At 39.2% G+C, this 21,730-nt stretch overlaps 1 protein-coding gene across 1 annotated transcript in view; it reads right to left on the bottom strand.

Moving 5' to 3' along the window:
• Nucleotides 1-10,473: 10,473 nt before the first annotated feature.
• The window catches only part of LOC126427273 (uncharacterized), a 66,653-nt gene continuing 55,396 nt past the window's right edge, over nucleotides 10,474-21,730 (bottom strand). Inside the window, exon 3 of the mRNA XM_050089542.1 lies at nucleotides 10,474-11,559. Within this exon, the coding sequence (XP_049945499.1) occupies nucleotides 11,529-11,559 (31 nt within the window). The 3' untranslated portion in view covers nucleotides 10,474-11,528. The remainder of the gene's footprint in view (nucleotides 11,560-21,730) is intronic.

Below are 21,730 nucleotides of genomic sequence, written 5' to 3'. Positions count from 1 at the left end.
GTTGCTTCTCAAACACATCTCTGCCTTTTGCAACACACTTAAGACCTCACATGATGGCTCAATAAGTGAGGTATCTGTGAAGGACTTCAGATGTAAAAGCACGTTCACACACGTACAGAGATTTTCTTTGCACGCTATTAAGCGCTCCTCGCAAAATTTGCAAAGTGCATGACTCTTCATATCCTGCCTGACAGTGTGACCACACAAACAGTATTGAGACTGCTGCTCTTCATCACACACCATGTTACAAAGTGGCTCTCCAACTTCCTCAGCACACTTATCATCGTCTTCACTTACAGATTCCCCCAGTAGTTCTGCCTGCAAACTACTGCCTTCATTTTCATAATTATCAGTGACAGTATTAAAGAACTGAGAAAGAGTAATAACCCTCAGTGCTGATTTCTATTCTCGTGGTGTTGGTACTGGATGTTTGTAGCGGACAATTGAAAACAGATTTTCTAAGCCATCTTGCATAAATCTACTTGTCAGCAGAAATTTAAATTTCTTCTCATTCAGGAATGTGTCCTGCTTCTCCAAAATACCTCCAGGTGTCAAAACTACACGAGCCAGGGTGGCCGAGCGGTTCTAGGCGCTGGGGTCTTGAACCGTGTGACCGCTACGGTCACAGGTTCGAATCCTGCCTCGGGCACGGATGTGTGTGATGTCCTTAGGTTAGTTAGGTTTAAGTAGTTCTAAGTTCTAAGTGACTGATGACCTCAGAAGTTAAGTCTCATAGTGCTCAGAGCCATTTTTGTCAAAACTACACCAGGCACCCTTTAGCCCAATTTTCAAGTTTTGAAATAAACACAGAGTGTCCTTAAGATGACAGAGAGCCTCACCGCATGTTTGTTCATCAGAACGACTCGGAATCATACTTAGAGCTCTGTATGTTATGAGGCACAACCACTCACGAACGTGCTTTAGAAACCGTGCTGTGGTTAAAGTATTTTGCTGCAGTTTCTCTGTCTTGACAGCATACTCACTGGCTGCCGCAGTCTGGCTGTTAATTAGGGCAGTAGGCGAGCCAACTTTCATTTTCTCGTAATGGTTTGGAATCAAACGCTTCTCACGCAGTTGTGGTGCCAGTTAAAGACTTAAACCACTGTCCACCTCAAGCAACTGTTCTACACGATTTATTTGTACCTCATTACGAGGCAGATCACGTTCCTCGACAACATTTTCTCAAAGGAAGACTCATTGTCCATTGAATAAGTGATTCCTCATATTTTTCAAAATGTGTGGTGTATCTGCGAGGAAAATTAGTTTCCTATTATCATTGATTGATTTTTATTGTTGTAGAGACCTCAGAGATCATCTGAGTCATTACAAAAGTCAATAGTACACAGTATAAATGTTACACAAATAATTACAAAAACAAGAAAAATATTACACAATATAAATATTACACAAATAATTATGGTACCTTCACACAAATACAAAACAGAGAAACTTCTGGTACAAATTGATATTGCATACTAAATTTAGCCACTTACAGACTTACTCATATATAGAAGCACATAAAAACTGATCACAAAGTGTAGTCATACCCTATTCTTTGCCTCCCTTAAAAATTCATCAGTTTCATAAATGCTGAGCTCAAGAAGAAATTCTTTTACTTTTTTTTTTTTTTTTGAATTGTTGAATTGGAAGATCCCTGATATGTTGGGGTATGGCATTAAAAATTTTGATGGACTTGTATAAGAAGCACTTTTGTGTTTTTTTTATAGTTACAAGTCCATAAAATTTTTTAATGCCATACCACAAGATATCAGGGATCTTCCAATTCAACAGTTAAAAAAAAAGGATACTGGTAGAAACTAATTTTGAAAACCTTTCGACAACAATTCCAAATTCTTGCTATTCAGCTCAATTTTGCCCTGCCGTATCTGACACCATGCAGTGAACATTGTTCGAGTGCCCGAGATTCTCTAATAATGTTTATAATTATGTGTTTGACATGAGAACTGGAAAAAAGATGGCCACGTGTAATGGTAAAATGGCTCTAAGCACTATGTGACCTAACATCTGAGGCAATGGTAACCTATGAATTGTTTCCATCTTGAGGTGATACCACCCAGCATAAAAACTAATACATGAGAAGCTATAGTAGTTGCAAGGGCAAGATTTGATGGAGGTGTGTCATATCATTACCAATGAAGCAGCCATTGCTTCAATTGTATTCGAATGATGGAGTGATACTAACTTCATCCATCGTGGGAGCACGATGTTTTCCACTGGTAACATGAGGGCAAGCTCTACTTTCAGGGAACTCATTAGCTCCTTCAGCACACCAGGTCTAAATTTCACATTCAGTAGTGAACTTCTCAGGGTTCTGTCTGAAGGAAATGGAAATTTATTTTCCAGCAGGACTTTGTACCCCATACTACCACAAGGTGGTCTATTTTTTAGCCCTTTCTGCAGTGTTTCCACTGACCATTTGCTACCCTTACATGTCCCCTTTGTTCACACTGCAAACTGTTCTGCACCGAATAAACCATGCACACTGGCAAGGAGGTTGTCTTTTTCTGAACACACTCCTCTCTCCCTTTTCTGAGAGAGGACGAGTTTTCTCTGTAAAGCTTCAATTCCAGCCTGAAGCTGTTGTACTGGGTTCTTCAGGATGGTGACTTCATCTTCTGTTGTGTCCAAGTTCTCTGCAGGACTGATGTCATTGGGCACATTTGAAGGCTGTCCAACATCTGGAACATAAATCTGCAATATTGCAATCTTCAAAAATAAAAATTATTTAATACTATAATATGTTTTTAAGTAGCCAGTAATTGATTCTCAGTAGGCTGTGGTATATGACTTGAAGATTCATAAGGTGTGAAAACTTAGTTTCGAAGGACAGAAGCAAATTATGAAAATCTGAGTGGTAATATTCCAGGTGTCCTCTTACTACGTTGTAATGGAAAGTAATGCCATATACTAAACTGAAATTGTAGGTGACCAATTATATTTAATTCCCAGCAAACAATACCATAGTGTTTCCAAAAATCTGTACGATCTTTGCTAGGCACCACAGAAATCTGACTGCAATAGAATGTAACACAGCTTCACCGTGCAACACTTCAATAGCAGTGGAACACGTGAGGCTCGAATACTTGAATTACAAGAGCTGTGAGACCAGTGGTACTTACCGATGTGGGTGGTAGTGCGAGTTATGTTTAAGTGCAAATAAATATTACTTACAATAAAAGATTAAATAATCACGACCAAACCTAACCACAACATTAGACGTATTAGCACCTGTTGTACCACATATTGCCAACAAATCCTAAGCCCTGTATGCAGAGTTTTAAAAACATAAATGGTACAGAAAAGCCACTGACTTTGAAGTAAACTTTAAATGGCTGTGGTAAGAAATCAAAGTATCTATTTTCTCAGATAGGTATAATGTTTAACTGCAAATTAGAATACGGTATATACAGTGTCCAATGGCAAGCAGTAGAAACGATGTAGCTAAAAGGTATGAGAAAAGACATTGGTTTTTATTTCCATCAGATACCAATACAAGTGAACTGTTTATGTAAGAGACTGAGCCGTTTCTGGCTCGTGTTATGCTTTGCGTTAAACCTCGGTCGCTATTCTGTGATTAGTCTCCCGCCGTTATTGAGACTGTGGTGTTATCCCCTCTCTCCGCAAAGTGGCAGCAGCAGCCTGTACCGATATTCGTACCCTCGTAATATCTTTGTCCCCGCGCTTACAGTTTCCGACTGGGCCACGTGCGGGAGTCGGTCGGTTGACGAGGAGCGTCGAGGAAGTCGCCGTGGCGCGTGGTTCGGCCGGGGCCGCTGGCGGTGTCCACAGTGTGAGGGGCTGCTCCAATTGCTACGAGGGCCGTGGCTCACCGATCCCGGACACGAAAGTTGAGTCTTTACTTAATTTACCAGCCAGCCCCAACTGTTCACATTGTGTCGCTTGAACTTCATTGTGGGCTGTTAGGACCTTCCCGTGAGCAACAGTGTGTGTTTTCGAGTTGGCGAAATTCTAGCCCATCCTTTTGTGGAGTTTAACTTAACTCTATTCTTTTGAATCGAAGTGCACCAGCGGAATCTTCTGCATTGTGGCCGTTAATGTTCCAGTTACCTGCCCTGGCCGTAGACGTAAATTCGGGCAGTGCATTTTCCTCGTCGTGTCGTGGCTGTCCAGCACGGCGTGTAGTTTGACAGCTGAATGTGTAATTCGTTGTGGGCGCCAATACCTTCTGCGTTGTTCCATTGAACTCCTCGTCGTGTGCTGGTCAGGTGGAGTGGAAGTTATCCTAACACTTGGTCCATTGACTGTCTGTCGGTTGGGTTGCCGTCAGATTGTGAATTGTTGGGCTGACTGCCTATCTCCCCTAAGCGAGCGTTAGTGTTTGAATTCCATGCCAGCCCTTGGAAACTTCTGAGTGCAGTTTGATGTACTGTCTTTCCTTATTTGTCCTTGTTCTTTGTTTCTGTATGGCTTCTAGCCCATTTTAAGTTAAAGTTGTTTGCCCTTAAGGCGTGACGTTGTTTGGGCCTTCAGCCTGATTTTAAGAAATGCTTTAAGATAAGACCTTCTGCCTTTGAAATTCAAATTCCTGTTTTTGGTTTTAAGTTATTGGCTTTCAGTCAGTTTTAAATTAAACTTGTTTTTCCCTTGAGGGAATTGAATGGCTCATTTATTGAGGAATTAAGTTCTAAAATAAATGTTTGGCTTGGTCTGTATTTAATGTTTTCTTTTTTATTGTAATGTTTGTCAAATGAGTAAAGTACTATGTTTGATTGCAACTGACAGCCATTCATTTTGGCCCCTTTTCCACAAATTAAACTATCTGTCCTGTCCTGAGGGTATAGCAGAGGATTTCAGAGATGTGGTCCCATTCGCTAAATTACCGTGTGACAAAGTATTTTGTTCCCACCATCAACAGAGCCTGGACAAATCAGTTTGAAAAATATACAGCTGTTATAAATGAAATGTTTGAGTCTGCTTCTGTACACAACTGATGCTTAGAATGGGAGTACGATATATAATTTCTAAAGAAGAAAGTCTAAGCTACATATTTAGAACAACTTTTAAAAAGTATTTGCTTATTGTACTCAATTGACAAAGTAGATCCTACGACAACTTCTGCGTTACAAGTAAGTCCACTGTTGGCAAGAATAGTGCTCTGAAGGGAAATTCTGTGTGTCCTGCGGATGAAAACAATAAATGTGAACTGTTAGCAGTCACACAAGATGTTTAAAGTGTGACAATTCAGCAGCAAGTGACAGCATACCGCATGTAGAAATCTGTTGAAGCAGGAAACCTTATTTTCCAGTTACACTACAGTACATTTCTCTAGTAGGCCAACAGGTTTCCTCTGAGTAGGACCTTTATGTAACACTGGTGGCTTGTGATCACCAAAAATGGTTGGCACAGCATTTGGTTTGCGTTTTACCACTCCACCAGCTCTGCTGGTTTCAAACTGGTCTGGAGTGAAATGATTCTTGTAAACAGAAACAGTACTATCAGTCAATTTAGTTACAAACTTCCTTATTTAAGCAATATAAAAACTTCAAAACTATACATTATAACTATATATTATAATATAAAATACGTTTTTGTTGTGGTCTTCAGTCCAGAGATTGGTTTGATGCAGCTCTCCACGCTACTCTATCCTGTGCAAGCTTCATCATCTCCCAGTACCTACTGCAACCTACATCCTTCTGAATCTGCTCAGTGTATTCATCTCTTGGTCTCCCTCTACGATTTTTACCCTACACGCTGCCCTCCAGTACTAAATTGGTCATCCCTTGATGCCTCAGAACATGTCCTACCAACCGATCCCTTCTTCTAGTCAAGTTGTGCCACAAATTTCTCTTCTCTCCAATTCTATTCAATACCTCCTCATTAGTTATGTGATCTACCATCTAATCTTCCACATTTTTCTGTTGCACCACATTTCACAAGCTTCCATTCTCTTCTTGTCCAAACTATTTATCGTCTATGTTTCACTTCCATACACAGCTACACTCCATACAAATACTTTCAGAAACGACTTCCTGACACTTAAATCTATACTCGATGTTAACAAATTTCTCTTCCTCAGAAACGCTTTCCTTGCCATTGCCAGTCTACATTTTATATCCTCTCTACTTCGACCATCATCAGTTACTTTGGTCCCCAAATAGCAAAACTCCTTTACTACTTTAAGTGTCTCGTTTCCTAATCTAATTCCCTCAGCATCACCCGACTTAATTCGACTACATTCCATTATCCTTGTTTTGCTATATATAAAATATATTGCACATCAATAGAACTGAGCACATGCTACTCGTAACTACATACAGTGCAAGAAGCTCAGAGACCCATGAATTAGGTACTGTAGCTATGCACAAACATTGTAACACTCAGCTTTTATCTGCAAACTAACTGAAAAAATTTCATTTTACATGACATAACTGACATCTTTTACGTAATGTATCCTTATACAAGTTTAATTTTCATTAGGTTTAGGTTTCCTGTGTAACAACAAATATTGTGTGATGCACGTAATTAGGCCTACCTACACTATGTGATCAAAAGTATCCAGACACTGCCAAAAATATATGTTTTTCGTATTAGGAGAATTATGCTGCCGCCTACTGCCAGGTACTCCATATCAGTGACCTCAGTAGTCATTACACATCGTGAGAGAGCGGAATGGGGCGCTCCGCGGAACTCACAGGCTTCGAATGTGGCCAGGAGATTTGGTGTCACTTGTGTCGTACGACTGTACGCGATATTTCCACACTCCTAAACATCCCTAGGTCCACTGCTTCCGATGTGATAGTAAAGTGAAAACGTGAAGGGGCACGTACAGCACAAAAGCGTACAGGCCGACCTCGTCTGTCGACTGACAGACTGCCGACAGTTGAAGAAGGTCGTGATGTGTAAATAGGCAGACATCTATCCACACTGCCACACTGGAATTACAAACTGCATCAGGATGCATTGCAAGTACAATGACAGTTAGGCGGGAGGTGAGGAAACTTGGATTTCAAGGTCGAGCAGTTGTTCATAAGCCACACATCACGCCAGTAAATGCCAAACGATGCCTCAGTCGGTGTAAGGAGCGTAAACATTGGAGGATTGAACAGTGGAAAAATGTTGTGTGGATTGACGAATCGCGATGCACAATGTGGCGATCAGATAGTAGGGTGTGAGTACGGCGAATGCCCGGTGAACGTCATCTGCCAGCGTGTGAAGTGCCGACAGTAAAACTCGGAGGCGGTGGTGTTACGGTGTGGTCGTGTTTTCCCTGGAGGCGACGTGCACCCCTCGTATTGTGTGGCGCTATCACAGCACAGGCCTACACTGATGTTTCAAGCACCTTCTCGCTTCCCACTGTCGAAGAGCAATTCGGGGATGGATTTTCACCACTGGAGGGTACACCTTCAAACCTCACACTCCAGAGCTAAGCAAATGATAGCACGTCTCACCATTTGAACACCGCACGGCTCATTATGCACACCGGACACAAAATGCGATGATAACAATCTGTGGAGTTCAGGATTGAAGCAGTTGCTTCCTACGACAGTAAAACTCGACCAGGGATGCAGTACTGTGGGTGTGTCTATTTACTCGAATCTAAGCCACACCTGAAATTTGAGACTCGAAATTCAAGGATAGAGAAAAGTTTTAGACCACACATCCAAATCGAAACAAAGTTGGTCCATTGTAATATGAGACACAATTTAGGTCGAATGAACGACGATACAGCTACAGTAGTTTGGTTCGAGTCTTAAACTTAGCACTTAAGCTTTACCAGGTAGCCATTGCTATGCCTCAGACGCTCCGTCCGTATTTATACGGGTACCCTTCCTTTTTGATGTGCTTCGTCTGGTTTGAATCGATTGCTTATTTTGCTTTGATCTGATAAGTGCCGTTCTCTTTGTTATAGGTGTTTACGTCACTCTAAGCTGAAAATGCATTACTGTACAGTGTCATGCATTGTGTGTCACATTCTGATAGTGCGTGTTTACGGCCTGTCGCCGCTCGCGGCATGGCTTGCTTTTGTGCGCGCTACCGCCGCTTACAATAAAAAAAGAGAGGAATCGTCTCATTAGTGAAACAATGGCAAGAGACTGCTATTTGTTGTTACTTACATTGCTGCTTACTCTGATAATGATCAACAAGAACCAAATAATAGACTGTGTATGATAGAACGTTCTGAACGAGAGTTAGGCGAAAATTTTTCTCTGTTTGAAAATCTTTGCAGACATCTCTTTAGTACATCAAATTCCGCACAGAAGTTAGTCATCCTAGATTTAAAAATCTAGTCAGTTGCCGTGCTTCATTCCTGACTGTATCACTATTAGGCATAAGAATAATACGAATATAAACACGACACGATACGTATATTCTTCTTCCTTTGCTGTTGTCTCACTCTAGTTTCGTAGTTTATTAGGTAGACAGGATTTAAATGAGATAGCAGCAAACACGAAAGAATACATGGCAAAATGTTTATGTTCGTATTAGTCTTATGGTGAAGAGAATACTGCAGGTGATTCACATTTCATCAGGTTCCATTAACAACCATCTCTTCTCACAGGTAGGAAAAAATTCAGAACGTAGAGTTGGCCATATTAACAAACAACCCGAACAGTCTTGCCAGTTGGATTTTGTAGTACATCAAAATTCTGCTACATTCAAAGATGAACAATATGGAATTTACATTTACTTCGTTGGATAATGTATGAAAATGCAGTGGTCAAAACTCGGGCGGAGAAAAAAAGCTCGTCTTCCACCTTTTTTTAAAAATTTATTTACTGACGCAGAGGTTTTGGCGCCAGTATTTATCTTTGTGCCTACAAAGCATGCCTGTGTAGCGCTACATATATTCGATGGCAGAAGTTAGTTGTGGCGGCGCGTACCAACATTTTTCAGAACTTTCGCTTGCTTTGCACTCGATTCTAAGCCGCAGGCAGTTTTTTGGATTACAAAAGCAGGGAAAAAAAGTGCAGCTTAGATTTGAGTAAATACGGTACATTACTATTCTGAAAGATGTTCACACATTTGGTCAAACGTTAAAGAAGACATATCCTGCAGAGGGGCGAGTTGACACAGGACTCGATACATCCAGATTCGTCCTCAGCCGTATCCTCGAAAGGAATGAGGCAGGTTGTGAAATAGAATCGGTAATCCCAAAAGCTTTGAAGTGCTGTCGCAGAAGTTTCTCTCACGTGTCCCATTCCTCCAGAGACTCGTCGTATGTAGAAAATTGAGGTGGATAAGCTATGCGGTACACGGAGGGCGAAACACGGGGTGACGAGCACCCCGACTAGACAAAACAGAAGCCCGTGGCTGAAGTACCCGAATTTGATTCTCTACTGCCCGAGATTGACGGTGTTACATCACGGCGAACGATTCTCGCCGTTCGACCGACCTGACGTAAAATGTCCTCCGTGGCACCATCAGCCGTCATGAGAATTTACAGTTGAACTTCATTTTTTTAGAAATATCTTGGAAATGTATCTCCTATAAGTGTTGCCCTTTCATAAACATAAACGCAAAAACAGGAAGACTTCAGTAGCAATATGTACAATATTTAAAACTTTATCCTGGTGCTGCAGCAAATGTGGGTATTCTTAACAAAGATTTGTATGATCTTCTCAAAGTAAATTGCCAATATGAGCTTACCATGCAGAACACACGTCAAGTTGCAGACAGGCACGATTAAAAGACACTCACATGTAGCTTTTGGCTGTACATTTGTGTGTGTGTTTACTGAAGAAGGCTGTGGCCGAAAGCTATACGTGAGTGTCTTGACGTATCTTCTTTACGGTACGTAGCAATTATCTTTTCCTGCATTGTTGATACTCACCAGGAGTTTCCATTGTCTAAATTATCAATATTAGATGTGTGTCCTCTGCTGCAGCCCCCCATATGTCAACTCTTTGGCTACTGTGTTGGTAAACTTATGCACAAACTTTGAATGTATTTACAGTATATTTGATTCTATCACAAACAAAGTGTCTCATTTAAGTACATAGCTACAACACAGTTCATTAATTTATGAACAAACAGAAAGCACAGTTCACTATCACTCACTCCACACACTATACACACATTGTTTCACAACACTTCACTAAACACACACACACACACACACACACACACACACACACACACACACACACACACACACACAGATATATATATATATATATATATAACTCAGTCAGCATCCCTCTGTAATGTGAGATGTTGAGCTCAGAAAGAGGAAGAGTTGTTAGTATTGTGCTATGCATTGGGATAAGATTTTCTAGAAAAGGAAAAAGAAGAAATCAAAACACAGTGTGAAGGTTTATGTGGAATGTTTTATAATCATTGTCAGTATTTATTTGTATAACATTTTTTTTATCAAACCCCTACTCTGTTTCATCTAAGTAATCTTTTAATGTATAAAAGTATTGCATAACAGGTACAAGGGTAATCACAAAAGTAAGTTCTATTCTTTTATAAGTATATAGACCTGTTTATTTCTACAATGGTTTACAGCAGTTTACAGCTTGAACATTTACCTATTTTTCGACATAATGACCATTTCTGTCAATGCAGTTTTGTAGACGCTGTGGCAGTTTTTGTATGCCAAAGTCATACCAGCTCGCCGGCCGCCATGCTGTTCAGAAAGTTATGAACCTCTTCTTTCACCTTGTTGTTGGAGCTCAACGGCTTTCCAGCAAAATGTTCTTTTAACCTAGGGAACAGGTGATAGTCGCTACGCGCCAAGTCAGGACTATAGGGTTGGTGGGTGATTATGTTCCACTGAAACTGTTGCAGGAGAGCAACGGTTTGCCGAGCGATGTGTGGGCAAGCGTCGTCACGGAGAATGTCAACATTCCTCTTCTCCGGTTCTAAATTGCTCGTTTGAGTTTTTTCAGAGTCTCTCAGTCATGTGGTCCAAGCTAAGCTGCAACCACTGTGCTGCATTCTATGTGGGCACGACAACCGACAAGCTGTCTGTCCGCACGAACGGCCACCGATAAACTGTGGCCGAGAAACGAGTGGACCACCCTGTTGCTGAGCGTGCTGCCAAACACGATATCCTTCATTTCGATGACTGATTCACCGTCTGTGCCATACGGATCCTTCCCACCGACACCAGCTTTTCCGAATTTCGCAGGTGGGAATTTTCCCTGGAATACATTGTACATTCCCATAACACTCCTGGCCCCAACCTTCATTAATCATTGTCCTTTCCCATCCCCCCTTCCACCATCACATCCAGTTCTTTTACTTCTCTCCCATGTCCTCCATCTAACCTGCAGCCCTTCACTAACCACCAACCCACCATACTATCCCTCCCCCTCCCTGTATCGCGGTATAAGAGTGAGTGAGTGAGTGTGAGTGAGTGAGTGAGTGAGTGAGTGAGTGAGTGAGTGAGTGTGTGAGTGTGTGTTGACAAAGGCCTTACTGGCCGAAAGCTTTGTGACAGTTTTTTTTTTTTTTTGTTGTGCCTCTCTGCGACTCAGCTTCTCTGCTATATGGTGAGTAGCAACTTTCCTTTTCATAATACTGTTACATTCCATCCTGGATTATTCATTGTTAGAGTAAGTTCTCGTAAGCCTGTGAAAAATAAGAAAATTGCTAGTGAATTCATTTAACCACAGGTGTAATAAATTGACTAACAATAAGCAAAGTGGCAAGTGTTGGTTCATACAGACAATGTAAGGATTATGCAGTGTTGAATCTGTACAGCCATGCTTGTAATAAATTGACTGACAATAAACAAAGTGACCAGTGTAAATTTATATAAGCATGTGACCAATAGATGTTGCAAACTGTTTACCAGACACTCAGATAGGTAAGTATAAATGATTTATTGTAAGTTTTCTTATGTCTAAAGAGAAATACATCAGGAATTGTTTTCATTCTTGACACAAGCAGCATACCAGCAGTTTACATCCAACAGGAACACACAGTTTGGTGCTATAATAGGCTGATAGTATAGGTGCAAAATGACCATTAGGAGTTTCAAATAGGTATGTGAATGATAGAGGTTGTAGAGAGTTTCAGGGAGACCATAAGGGACCAATTGACAAGAATGGGGGAAAGAAATACAGTAGAAGAAGAATGGGTAGCTCTGGGGGATGAAGTAGTGAAGGCAGCAGACGATCAAGTAGGTTAAAAGACGAGGGCTAATAGAAATCCTTGGGTAACAGAACAAATATTGAATTTAATTTATGAAAGGAGAAAATATAAAAATGCAGTAAAAGAAGCAGGCAAAAAGGAATACAAACGTCTCAAAAATTAGATCAACAGGAAGTGCAAAATGGCTAAGCAGGGATGGCTAGAGGACAAATGTAAGGTTGTAGAGGCTTGCCTCACTAGGGGTGAGATAGATACTGCCTACAGGAAAATTAAAGAGACCTTTGGAGAGAAGAGAACCACTTGTATGAATATCAAGAGCTCAGATGAAAACCCAGTTCTAAGCAAAGAAGGGAAGGCAGAAAGGTGGAAGGAGTATATAGAGGGTTTATACAAGGGCGATGTACTTGAGGACAATATTATGGAAATGGAAGAGAATGTAGATGAAGACGAAATGGGAGATAAGATACTGCGTGAAGAGTTTGACAGAGCACTAAAAGACCTGAGTCGAAACAAGGCCCCGGGAGTACACAACATTCCATTGGAACTACTGACGGCCGTGGGAGAGCCAGTCATGACAAAACTCTACCATCTGGTGAGCAAGATGTATGAGAACGGCGAAATACCCTCAGACTTCAAGAAGAATATAATAATTCCAATCCCAAAGAAAGCAGGTGTTGACAGATGTGAAAATTACCGAACTATCAGTTTAATAAGTCACAGCTGCAAAATACTAACGCGAATTCTTTACAGACGAATGGAAAAACTGGTAGAAGCGGACCTCGGGGAAGATCTGTTTGGATTCCGTAGAAATGTTGGAACACGTGAGGCAATACTAACCTTACACTTATCTTAGAAGAAAGATTAAGAAAAGGCAAAGCTACGTTTCTAGCATTTGTAGACTAAGAGTTTTAGACTTAGAGCTTTTGACAATGTTAACTGGAATACTCCATTTCAAATTCTGAAGGTGGCAGGGGTAAAATACAGGGAGCGAAAGGCTATTTACAATTTGTACAGAAACCAGATGGCAGTTATAAGAGTCGAGGGGCATGAAAGGGAAGCAGTGGTTGGGAAAGGAGTGAGACAGGGTTGTAGCCTCTCCCCGATGTTATTCAATCTGTATATTGAGCAAGTAGTAAAGGAAACAAAAGAAAAATTCGGAGTAGGTATTAAAATTCATGGAGAAGAAATAAAAACCTTGAGGTTCACCGATGACATTGTAATTCTGTCAGAGACAGCAAAGGACTTGGAAGAGCAGTTGAACGGAATGGATAGTGTCTTGAAAGGAGGATATAAGATGAACATCAACAAAGGCAAAACGAGGATAATGGAATGTAGTCAAATTAAATAGGGTGATGCTGAGGGAATTAGATTAGGAAATGAGACACTTAAAGTAGTAAAGGAGTTTTGCTATTTAGGGAGTAAAATAACTGATGATGGTCGAAGTATAGAGGATATAAAATGTAGACTGGCAATGGCAAGGAAATCGTTTCTGAAGAAGAGAAATTTGTTAACATCGAGTATAGATTTAAATGTCAGGAAGTCGTTTCTGAAAGTATTTGTATGGAGTGTAGCCATGTATGGAAGTGAAACATGGACGATAACTAGTTTGGACAAGAAGAGAATAGAAGCTTTCGAAATGTGGTGCTACAGAAGAATGCTGAAGATTAGATGGGTAGATCACATAACTAATGAGGAGGTCTTGAATAGAATTGGGGAGAAGAGGAGTTTTTGGCACAACTTGATGAGAAGAATGGATCGGTTGGTAGGACATGTTTTGAGGCATCAAGGAATCACAAATTTAGCATTGGAGGGCAGCGTGGGGGGTAAAAATCGTGGAGGGAGACCAAGAGATGAATACACTAAGCAGACTCAGAAGGATGTAGGTTGCAGTAAGTACTGGGAGATGAAGAAGCTTGCACAGGATAGAGTAGCATGGAGAGCTGCATCAAACCAGTCTCAGGACTGAAGACCACAACAACAACAACATGTGAATGATAAAAATAAGTGTATGTAAATCATATTGCAAGTTTTGTACGCAATGTGTACTGTTTGTGTATAGAAAAGCATAGAGGAATGTGACATCACAAACTGTGTTTATGTTGAAGACAATGTCACATGACTAGAGTCCTGCTCTTGCCACACACAATCCATAAAGAGTGTGCATCTCCCTGAAAGTACTTTTTCCTTTCTCTATAGAGTGTATGTAATTATCATATGTGCCTGATTTTTTATTTATTTATTTATTTATATACTTGTTCCATAGATCTGTACATGTGAGCAAGTCACTCAGATGTGGAACGTGTCAATGTACATAATAAAATACATAGAATAAAGACATTGTTATAGTATTAATAACAGTGCACAAAAGTCATACTTATTAGCTTAAAAACTAGTCAACATAAATGTGAAGATAGCAGTTTCATATTTAGGGCATTATTGCATCTATTTTAACCTTGAACAGTAATCGAAGCTTCCCACTTTGGGTTTAAAAGTGTCCCAAAAATGGAAATGAGAAAAACAGGAATTTTTACATTAGGGCATTATTACATTAGTTTAACAGTAAACAGTGTCAAAAAATTTAAAAACATCTTTCCAATCTGGGTTTTACTCATTTCTCTGAAATAATTCCTCTAGTGAATAAAGTGAGGTCTCAAGTAAATAATTTTTCAAGCTACGTTTAAATACTGATGTACTACTCCTTATACTTTTGATGCTGTCGGGTAGGGAATTGAAAATTTTCGTTGCAGCGTACTTTACCCCTTTCTGAATAAGTGTCAATTTCTTTAACTCACAGTGGAAATCCTCTTTTCTTCTGATGTTATGTTCACGATGTAGGCAATTCGTTTCATACAGAGTGGGGTTATTTATTATGAAGCACATCAGTGAATATATGTACTGAGATGTTGCTGTCAGTATTTCAAGTCGTTTAAAAAGATTTCGACACGAGGTTCGTGGGGTACACCACAAATGATTCTTATTGCTCTTTTTTGTGCTGTGAGGATTTTCTTTGCGGCAGGTGTATTGCCCCAGAAGAAAATAGCCAAAGTAAGCTGACTTTGAGATGGTAATGTCATCGAAGCGTGACAAAATTCGTAAAGCAAATGTTGCCGACGTCAGCCGTTTTAGTGTTTGTAGAACGTGATGTTCCCAGTTCAGCCTACTGTCCACGTGTACGCCTAGGAATTTTGATAAGTACACTTGCTTTATCATCTGATTATTCTGTGTTATAACTATTTCTTTTGGGTTTTTGTGGGTTGTCTGGAACTGGATAAAATTGGTTTTTTTCAGGTTTATTGAAAGGGAGTTAATACTAAATCAACCCAGAACTTCTTTAAGGATATCATTGACCTCGGATTCTAAGTCAGTAGTTGACACATTATCCACCACAATGCTCGTATCATCAGCGAACATTGTAAATTTACACTGCTTATTGATGGATAAAGGCAGGTCATTAACATATATGAGGAACAGCGAGGGCCCAAGCATTGATCCCTGTGGCACTCCCTGCTGCACAATTCCACAATCAGAGTCCACTATATATTGTGATACACTCTCTGAAACATCTAGAATAATCTTCTGTTTCCTATTTTCGAGGTACGATTTTAACCAGTTCCCTACAGGTCCTGTAATTCCGTAATGACAGGCCTTCTTGAAGAGTATCTGGTGATCTATACAGTATAACGCCTTCGATAGTCGCATAAGACACCGATTGGCAGCCTCTTGCTGTTTATAGACTCTAGAACATCATTTGTGAATGAGAAAATTGCGTTATCTATTGAAACTTCCTTTTGAAAACCAAACTGCTGACTGTTAATGATGTTCAGGTCACCAAGGTGTGCCACAATCCTGTTGTACAGAGCTTTTTCTAGGACTTTTGAAAATGTTGTTAATAGAGAGACAGGGCGATAGTTTGACACATTTGTAGTATCCCCTGCTTTGTACAGGGGCCTGACAACAGTATTTCATTCTGTCTGGAAACACTCCTCATTGCATGGATGTGTTGCAGATGTGCGACAAAACTTCGGTCACTTCACTACAGCGAGCCTTCGACAGCTCGCTTGAAATATCGTCAATACCAGCAGAATGAGACCAATTTCAAATTGGTATAATGTCTGAATAAACAAATTGGTGAGAAAATAGTATCAGCCTAGTCTGAGTTCCTGTATGGTTTCCATTGTGTACATTTCTGAGCCCATGAAGTTTCTTTGATTTGACGTAAATGATCCAGTAGCATTAGGGTGGGGGTATTCAAAAATTTTGAAAGGCCCTATGTAAATATAAAAAAAAAATCTTAATCTCACTATTTACTGTCCTTGCTAGAACTAAATCTCCAATTTTAAACCGTGTGGTTTTTACTTTCCTGTCAAGTCCCTGCTTTCTCCTGTAACATTGTTTCATAGTTTCTCTTACAATATCATCTCTCAGTGACACCTGCTTTTGCATGCAGGGAGTTCAAGCAGTTCACTAATGAGGTAAGCAGGTTTCTTGTTGTACAAAAGTTCACATAGTGAACTATTTAACAAAATTACTGATACATTCTAACCCATCTGAATGATCCTTGCTGCTGTATATTCTACACAAACTTATTTCTCTCATTTATCACTCAGTTGGATTACAGCTTGATAAGTACAAATGGTTTTTTATGTTGCAGCCTTCAAAAAATTCTTTACATATTTTTTATGTAAATTGCCTTCCATTATGAGAAAAATATCTTTTTGTATGCCTACAGCATGAAATCAGCCCTTTGTGATTTAGTAACTATTTTCTTGCTGGCTGCATTCTTCAAAGGATATAGTTTTATACATTTTGAAAACCAGTCTATCATGGCAAATACGAGACCTGTTCAAAAATTCCAGAACATTTGTAATTTCGCAGCTATGGTTTGTTGGAGCAAAATGCGATTGGCATCCCTGAACATGCCTGTGTTTAAAAATCTAAGTGTTGGAAGTTTTGTCACGGTATACCTGGTTAGTTTCTTTTTTCGTGCTTTATTGAGTAGAGCATTGTGTCTCTCTTTGTGAATTTTGAGATGGCAGAGTTAGAAGAGCATTGTGCCTGCATTAAATTTTGAAACTTGAGCAAACCTTTACAAAAACACAACAAATAATGCAGGAAGCCTATAATGATGAGTGCTTAAGCCATACTCTGTGTTACAAATGGTTCACACGGTTTAAAAATGGCTGGATGGAAGATAGAGATGACCCACGTTAAGGAGGCCTTCAACACCTAGTGACAGCATTCGTGTCAGGAACCTCGGCGAAACTCTGCCTGCCAATCAATGAATGACTGTGATAGAGATTGCAGAAGAATGTAACATTTCAGTTTATTTTATCTATTTTTTTAATTTTTATTTATTTATTTGCCTGTAGACAACTGTTGTGTTGTATAGGCATCATCAGATGGTTACACAAATGATTATACATTAGGTCAGTAGTTACATAGTTTTACAGATTGTGGTACAAATGATTACACAGAAGTTAACATATGGTATATGATTATACAAAAGGTCAGTATGGTTGTATGACATAAATTACAGTTTCTTTGATCACAATCGCATTTATAATAATAGAGAATCATTTTTTCATTATGTAGGAATTTACTTATGCTATAGAATGCTCTCTTTCAACCATGTCCCTACCACCATTTTAAATCTATTCTCATGCAATTCCCTCCTTCCATGTGATGTATTGTTGTAAAATGTTTTGCCAGCATGTAAAAAATTATTTTGGATTCTACTCAAACGTGTCCAAGGAATGTCTAATAAGTTCCTATTTCTGGTTTCATATGAGCGCACGTCTGACCTGCTTTCATAAATGTGGGAATTCTCTTTGGCATGCATAAGTGCTTTAAGTATGTATAGACTGGGAACTGTAAGAATTTTGTGCTCAATGAAGTACTGTCTGCAGGAAGTTAAATTGCTCACACCAAAAATACATCTAACGGCTTTCTTCTGCCAGAGGAAAACATCTTTTGCCCCAGCAGAGTTTCCCCAAAGAAGTATTCTGTAATGCAGATGAGTATGAAAATAGGCATGGTATGCCGTAAGTATGCACTCCTTACTGACACAATCCTTCAGTTTCCTAAGGAGATATAGAACTCTTGCCAACTTACTGCACAGCTTTTCTGTGTGGGTATTCCAGCACAATTTGGTATCAAGATAAATGCCTAGCAATTTTACTGAATGTCAGAGTTCATTGGGTCCATCATTAATATCTCTAATGTAAAAGAGGATTTGTTCAGTTTTATTTTTATTTAATTACAGCCTATTTTCATGGAACCAATGAGCTACCTTTTCCATCATGGATTTCTTCATTTGTTTGACAACATTCACATCATTATGTGACGTGATAAAAGTTGTGTCATCAGCATACATGACAGATTTATATGGTAATGTGTTGGGCACGTTATTCACATCCACAGTGAATAAGAAAGGTTCCAGTACAGATCCTTGTGGGACTCTGTATTTTACCTTGAGAAGGTCAGATTTGTTGTTTGAATTTATATAGACCATTTGGTTTCTGTTTGTCAAATATAATTTCAGCAGTAATAGTTCTGTTTCAGTTATTCCATATTTTTCTAGTTTCTTAATTAAAATGCTATGTGACACAGTGTTAAATGCCTTGGTTAAATCAACTAAAGTTGTATAGGTATGTTCCCTATTTTCAAAACCTTGTAATATTGATAAGACAACTTCCTGAACTGCTTTTATTGTTGATAGCCCAGTTCAGAATCTGTACCAAGCCTTATAGAGAAAGTTGTGACACTCAAAAAAATTGTTTAATTGGTCTTTCATTAATTTTTCAATAATTTTAGATAGTATTGGTACTATCGCTATAGGTCTGTAATTTTGGTGTGAATTTCTGTCTCCCTTTTTGTATATGGGCAATACAATTGTCAGTTTAAGGTAGTCTGGAAATGTTCCCTCTGTAAACATCCTATTGATTAAGTAAGACAGTGGAATGCATATAGTGTCTTATTTTCTTTATGGTAAAATTAGAAAAACCATGGATGTCCTCAGTTCTGGAGTTGCTTAGTGATCTGACTACATCCAGCATATCCTTAAGATAAATGGTTCTCGATTCAAATTTTGGCAAGTCTCCTGTCAACTCTGTTTCCTGCAATTTGGGAAGTCTGTCCTCACTATCATCTAAATTACTTTCATCTGTCATAGCTAATTCTCCAGAATTTATGAAACTACTATTCAGTTCAACTGCACTTAGAGGAACAGGTAAATTTTCTGCAATTAGCCCTGTTTCTGCTTTAACTATTTTCCATGCTGCTTTATATTTGTTGCTGGACTGATAAAGATAGTTAGCTTTTTTCTTTGCAGAAATGATTTCTTTTCTGTACAGCTTTTTTAAATTGGCATATGAATGTCTATACTCGTTATTCAAGAATCCTTAAGTTATTTAAGTGAGGTGTATACCAGTCAGTTACTTTTCTTTTCTGTTTTCTCCATGCATTTAGTCTATTGTGTTTAATGATGAGGGGGGCAATATTCATTTAAGATAGCAGTAATGGTGTCTAAGAAATAATCAAAAGCAACACTTAACGAGTCATTTTCCATGACAGCATTACACCAGTCCATGATCATTAAGTGTTTGTGTGAGATTTGTTATATTTGATGGGTTTAACTGCCTCACTGTCCTGGGTTCTATTTGTTGAGCCTGTTCTTATTTGAATGCGATTAATTTTAGGAAAATTCCATCATGGTCAGAGAGCATTGGTTTAATAACATTTAAGATTACATCATCTTTGCAAATGTTTGATATCACATTCTCTAGGCAGGCATTCTGCCTGGTAGGCTCATAGTTAAGGCAAGCGTAACTGTATGACTTGAGGGTATCTAGGAGCAATCTACTTTTAGGATTTTGCACCAACACATCAGTACTGATGTCACCAAATATTAAAATTTTATGGTTCTTATATCTAACTAAGTACATTAAGAGATTATCTACATGCTGAACAAAAACTTTGGCACCAGTCTTGGGGGCACAGTACATGGATACTACAACAATCTTGCATTTTCATTTTCAGGGAAGTGAATGGCAGCAATTTCAATTTCTCCTTCGTGGACTAAGTGCTTGAGATCTATTATCTTAACTGTATGGTTAAGTTCACTTTTCATTAGTATTGACAATCTTCCATTTTCCATAGCTGATCTAAAATAGCCCGTTAAAAATTGTAAACCAACAGGAGTATACATCTTGGATTCATGTTCTTTAAGCCAGTGCTCATTTAGGCACAGAATATCACAATGCAAGTCTTATAATAGCAGTTCAAGTTCATGAAGTTTATTTCTCACTGACTGTATGTTTATATGAAAGAAGGACAGATAATCCCAATCTTTAACTTTCGATTTTAGCACAGAGTTACGATCATCTGACTTTGTAGTTAATGGTGGTGGTTGCAGTTTAATAGGCAGGTCTTGGTCATCACTGCAAGTTTCCCTGATGGAGACATTTATATTCAAGACTGGATTGTTTTTAGCAGTTTTATCAATGACAATTTCAATAGCCTGGCATAAAGCTAATTTACCAGAGCAATTAAAGTGCTGCCCATGTTTTGTATAACGATCCCTTTTGAAAGTGCTTAAATTTATTAGTGTCACGTTATTGAAATGATCACAGATTTGTTTACACCTATTACACTTGTTTACACATGAAGCTTCTGTCAAGTCATGTCGATGTAGTATGCTCATTATGACAGTATTTGTATGTGTGAGGCTTGCAGTTGGATCATGTCATGAAATTCTGACAGCATCTTTGAATGCATCGTGTTGCCGCCAAGTTCGTTTTTACGTGGCTCATGAGCCAAGACCACAAAGACCTTCGCCTCGCAATCTGTGAAGAGCTTTTGGATCACGCAAATGAGTACACGATGTTCTTTAAGATAATCATAACTAGTGATGAGACATGGGTCTACAGTTGTTGTTGTTGTTGTTGTCGTCGTCTTCAGTCCTGATACTGGTTTGATGCAGCTCTCCATGCTACTCTATCCTGTGCAAGCTTCTTCATCTCCCAGTACTTACTGCAACCCACATCCTTCTGAATCTGCTTAGTGTATTCATCTCTTGGTCTCCCTCTACGATTTTTATCCTCCACGCTGCCCTCCAATACTAAATTGGTGGTCCCTTGATGCCTCAGAACATGTCCTACCAACCGATCCCTTCTTCTAGTCAAGTTGTGCCACAAACTCCTCTTCTCACCAGTCCTATTGAATACCTCCTCATTAGTCATATGATCTACCCATCTAATCTTCAGCATTCTTCTGTAGCACCACATTTCGAAAGCTTCTATTCTCTTCTTGTCCAAACTATTTATCGTCCGCATTTCACTTCCATACATGGCTACACTCCGTACAAATACTTTCAGAAACGACTTCCTGACACTTAAATCTATACTCGATGTTAACATATTTCTCTTCTTCAGGAACGATTTCCTTGCCATTGCCAGTCTACATTTTATATCCTCTCTACTTCGACCATCATCAGTTATTTTACTCCCTAAATAGCAAAACTCCTTTACTACTTTAAGTGTCTCATTTCCTAATCCAATTCCCTCAGCATCACCTGACTTAATTTGACTACATTCCATTATCCTCGTTTTGCTTTTGTTGATGTTCATCTTATATCCTCCTTTCAAGA

This window comes from Schistocerca serialis, chromosome 11 (genome assembly GCF_023864345.2).
Source record: "Schistocerca serialis cubense isolate TAMUIC-IGC-003099 chromosome 11, iqSchSeri2.2, whole genome shotgun sequence".
NCBI classification, from domain to species: domain Eukaryota; kingdom Metazoa; phylum Arthropoda; class Insecta; order Orthoptera; family Acrididae; genus Schistocerca; species Schistocerca serialis.
This window is presented reverse-complemented; position numbering and strand designations above follow the sequence as displayed.